The sequence below is a fragment of the Hibiscus syriacus genome, unplaced genomic scaffold (genome assembly GCF_006381635.1).
Source record: "Hibiscus syriacus cultivar Baekdansim isolate YM2019G1 unplaced genomic scaffold, ASM638163v2 tig00002237_pilon, whole genome shotgun sequence".
NCBI lineage: Eukaryota > Viridiplantae > Streptophyta > Magnoliopsida > Malvales > Malvaceae > Hibiscus > Hibiscus syriacus.
In genome coordinates this window covers 20,369,225-20,374,181 of record NW_024061918.1, presented here as the reverse complement: position 1 = coordinate 20,374,181, position 4,957 = coordinate 20,369,225, and the positions used below count along the sequence as shown (strand labels likewise).

The 4,957-nt window shown below is 32.0% G+C and overlaps 1 protein-coding gene across 1 annotated transcript; it reads right to left on the bottom strand.

Moving 5' to 3' along the window:
- Positions 1–1,618: 1,618 nt before the first annotated feature.
- Positions 1,619–2,317, bottom strand: LOC120139920 (zinc finger A20 and AN1 domain-containing stress-associated protein 3-like). The gene is made up of 2 exons (XM_039155019.1): positions 2,182–2,317; positions 1,619–2,104 (listed from the first exon to the last, which is right to left on the bottom strand). The coding sequence occupies exon 2, from the start codon at positions 2,073–2,075 to the stop codon at positions 1,620–1,622; it is 456 nt and encodes a 151-aa protein (XP_039010950.1). The 5' UTR covers positions 2,076–2,104; positions 2,182–2,317; the 3' UTR covers position 1,619.
- Positions 2,318–4,957: the final 2,640 nt, after the last annotated feature.

The window sequence follows — 4,957 nt, the reverse complement described above, 5'->3', positions numbered from 1 at the left end:
GCTTGGGCTTGAGAGCTTGAATTGAAGCTTAAAGTGGGTAGATTCTGTAACTTATGTTGGAAATCCCAAATAAGGCTTGCAAACTAAAAAGTCTTAATCATTGCTAAGACTTGGTGAAGAAAGAAGTGAATAGAGAAGAAGAGAATGAGACAAACTTGTGTGGGGAAAAAGATGAGAAGAACAGACGTGATATCACTATTCTTAAATGGTTTCAGCTTTAATTTTTATCAATGGTATAACTGTTTCCTTGGTCCCTCTGATTTTGACTGCAAACTAAAAATACCATTTTTACTCCTTGTTGGGCTTAACTAAAGCCCAAATTCACTTCCATTTGGGTCAAAGCTTCCTACAAGCTAGAGAAATTAATCAAGGCCCATCTCAAATTAGCCCAAAACTCTTAACCCATGATCTGAGGCGTTACATCAAGGGCATAGATTTATACTGCCCACATCACATGGATTAGGATAGTATTTTATTACTATTTTAAAGTCTTAGTCATATTACAATAAGGACTCATTTACCCTATATAAAGGATGTTCCTCCCACTATTGTAATCATATCTTTTCTTGAATACAATACATTGAGAGTTTATTTTTGCAAGTGTTGCTTACTTGTTCCTTCGAAACTTCTTTCAATTGAGTTCTTTTCAAGTTCTTTGTGAGAGAGATCTTCATACTCTGGTTTGCCTCTTCATTGCGATTAAGAGGGATAGTTAGAGCCGATTATCGAGTTTTCCTAGTCAATTACAATTAGGAGGGTTTGTAGGACAATTATACATTGATTATCATCATCTACAACATCATCTTCATTATCCCATAGCATTCAAGTCATACATCATCATAAAACTAGGGTTTGCGTTAACCCATACCTACCGAGGAAAATTTTCAATTTCAAATTTTCCATTGATCCATTCCTATTTTCTTAATTTCGTTCGCATATCTATAATCCTTAGTTTATTTACATCCCTTGTCTTTGTTTTCCCTTCTCTCTATTTTATTCTTTCTATCTATTGTCTTAACCTTACTTTTGTCTTAAATTCCAGCAAAACTCTAATTTATATTGTCGTCGCCCACATCCATCTCTTTCACTGTCGTTCTTTGATCAATTCTAGAGCTTTCTAGGTTTGATTCCTCAACAACGAGTAACATCCATCTTCCCGCTTCCGTTCTCTATCACTTCGACACCAAAAGTTTTTAAAGGCCAATCACCCCTCTTAGCAGTTTTTGGTCGATCAGTCGAGTCCAACAAAAATGATATAGTTTCAAAAAATAGTCCTAACATCTGATTAAATAATAACTTTCACTCTTATTTTTTCTGGAGCATTTTGATCCCCAATGGAGAATGGAGATTTAGTAAGCAAACTATGGATAAACAAATATAATTATTTAAAAATATTATTCGAGTGTTAAAATATAGTTTTATTATTTTCTTCACTTAAAATTTTGCATACATGTTCAAATAAATAATGGAATCGTATTTTTATTAATAAAAGAAATGAAGAAAAAAATATATTCACAACATTGGTTTTTTTTTAATATTTTCATCAACCCACCAAACAAACACCAACAGTGGACTATAAAGCCCAAATGGTGGATTCATCAGTTTCCAACCTCCCAAATTCATATTTTATGAAGCTTGGCAGCCTTCACAACAGGATTAGCTTTGGCGATCTGTTGCTTTCCCATGGCTTTGAAATCGAAACTACAACCATGTTCTTCAGGGTACCTATGGATCCCACAAAACACCATCCCACACCTGCACTTGAACCCCGTGAACCCCACGCGTTTGTTGCAGCTCAGGCATCGGTTTGGTCTAACCTCGACCACGGCCTCCGTCGCCATCATCTCCACCTTCGTTTCCGCCGTCTGTTCATTCTTCGCCTCGAAGGGAGATGAACTCGATGTCGAAGGGATTGGGGTTCGATTAATCGCGTGTTTTGCGGAGGAAGATTGATGTTGTTTAAGCTGAAAATCACGGTGACATTTAGAACAAAGATTCTGCGTCGCGGGGTTTCCCAGTAATCCGCAGTTGTTAGCACATAATTTTGGTGCTTGACATCTATGTTCTTCCGCCATTTCTTCTTTGGATTTCCCTTCAATCAAACCTGCAAACAAATCATTCAATAAAAATAGTTTGCCTAGATAGAGAGAGAAAAAAATCAAAATCGAGAAAAAAATTTACCCCAGCCAAGTGGAGGGAGAGGTGGGAAATGGGAATGAAATGAGAAATCAGAAACTGAAGCCTCCCATCCATTCCCTTTTTAACAGCAGAAAAGGAAGATCAATTTCTTCCTAAAAATACCAGAGGTTGAAGGGATTCGTGGTTGTGGCTCAAAATCCCATGTTCTTTTTCTTAAACATATTTAAACAGTTATACCTAAAATCAAGGATAAACTATGCCTCTAGTATCTAAACTATTTTTTTTGTTCGATTTAATATTTAACCTTTAATTTTTTTAAAATCATATTTAATGTTTACTTTTTGTTTTATTTTAGTATCTCACTGTTAACGAGTTTCAATTTTTTTCCATAACTTAACGTTAAATTTTGAACGGATACTAAAATGAAACAAAAGCTAAACTTTAGGTATGATTTTAAAAAATTAAAAAAAGTTTAGGTACTGAAACAGAGTAAAACTAATAATTTAGTTACTAATTACATAATTTACCCTAAAATAACAATTTGGATTGAATTTTACCAAAATATATATATTAAATTCCCACAATTTCGTTAAACCAAGAATCGAAGAAGTATTTTTTGTTTTTTTTAGTAAACTAAGGTGATTACAAGTTATTATATGTTTTAAAAATTCTCAATTATTTGAAAATGAACACTCAATTATTCTGCTGCAGTCTCTGATGTTCGAATCCGTAAACTCTAAGAACAACAATAATTTATTTAACTACTGAAATAAATTAATTCGTGCAATTGGAATAAGTAATTAAGGTTCTTCAATTATATCCAAATTAATAAAATTATTGATGTCGAAGATCATCACATAATTTATATATTGAATATTGATTTAAATTAAGATTATAGATATATTTTCGATAATACTATGAACATAATACATAATATTACAATTAAAATATTAAATTATAACAAACATATAAATATTGAAATCGAAAAATATAAAAAAAAATAACAACAATAAATTTTATTCTATTATATTTTAATATACAGTTGCCTCGTTAGAAAAACCACTCTTGAAAATGAAGAGCGGAAGAGTACACCCATAAAGAATTAAAATATATACATTATATTGAAAGAATTTAAAAAAATAGATTAATAATTCGAATATTGATAGTAATATCAAAAGAATGAATTATATTGATTGTAGAAACTTATTCTGGCCTCTCCTTGTCTCTCTGATTGAAGGCATTTCGAAACTGGTAACAAGCAAGAGTCATCCGCTGACCACCGATGCTGTTATATAATACCTAGAGCCACTGCCTTTGAGCTGGTGAGCAACGTCTTTGACCAAGGCATTGTCGACGTTTTCAGAGCTGCTGCTTATTCATACAAATATTAAAATTAGAAAATTAATGTGAGAACAAAACGTATATCTATATAGCGAGAAATCAAAGCAAACAGCAAAGCAGTGGTTCGGGCAATGTATTCAGGAGCATCGCGGTAGAACATCGACAGCACGTCATTCACAAACTCAGGGTTTCATCCATTTTGCAGCGATCTCAAGTGCTCGTAGTTATGGTCCAGTATGCCCTATACTCACAATCAATTTAATTTCAGAATAACTGAAGTCCATTATCAATCAATATTCATATCTTATAAATTTTACATCTTTAGACCGTTAAGATTCAAATATAGATTTTTTTTTTTATGAAGGAGAACAAATACAAAACCTGATCATGCATATTCTGGACATAAAGCTTGACCTGCTGAGCAAGAGTGGGCCCCGGCATTTCTTCTTCTTGCTTTCTTGCAAAGTGATAGATACAAAAACCAGTGTGTGTGCACATATAAAGAGAAACGGAGTGAGCGTTTCACTTTGAAAAGATTAACATTAGTTTCAATTCTCTTTAGCTTTTACGCCATTTGTCATGAGAGCTCTGGAACAAGAAACAGAGAATCCTATTTATCTATTTTAAAAAATGTTTTATTAGCTGATAATAATGAAATCTAAACTGGCAGTGTTGTACTGATTTGGTTAGTGTGCTCAACAGTTAAAATATTAAATGACAGTATGATATTTACCATATACTATGTGTCACCAAGCTTCTTAAAACAGCCCCACTAGATTATAAGGATTTTTTTTATTAATATAAGGTGATTATTTGTTCTAAAGATTCATAACTATTTAACCAATGAACGTTCAAATATCGTGTAATCGTTGCTGTTCGAACCCATGATCTCTAAAGATAACAATTATCCCTTTAACAACTAAAGTAGTTTGGTTCGCACATAATAAAATATAAAAATTAGTAGAGGTAGCAATTCTAATTCTTAATGTACATATACGGACATAATCCAATTAAACTGTGTAAAACTATTATAGTTTTATACATTTTTAGGATCATTGGATGCAAGAAATTAAATGTTAAGATTAACAATAGAAAATGGAAATATATTCATTGGAAAAAGAATAAGGAGTTAATCTCAACCTTTGATTTCCTTCGATCCAACGATCGTAAAAATGTGTAAAGCTAAAAGGTATAAGTGGGTCCTAACTCATATGTATATATCATCCATTTACGCTATGTAAAACTAATAAGTTTCACAGTAATTTATAGCCATTAGATTTAATTAAAATTTATAACCTCAAAATAAATATTTCTTTAACTGAATGTAAAACAATATTTTTTTCCTTTTTATGATTAGGGTTTGGGTTTAGGGTTTGAGTAGGGAATTTTGGGATTTAAAGTTTTAGATTGTTGTAAAAAGATATTGTTTTACTGTGAGAAATATTTATTTGAGGTTTAGGAAGTTAAAGATATATTT

Excerpts from the sequence above, each read along its gene's own strand:
- LOC120139920 (XM_039155019.1), bottom strand. The coding sequence starts at position 2,075 with ATGGCGGAAGAACATAGATGTCAAGCACCAAAATTATGTGCTAACAAC.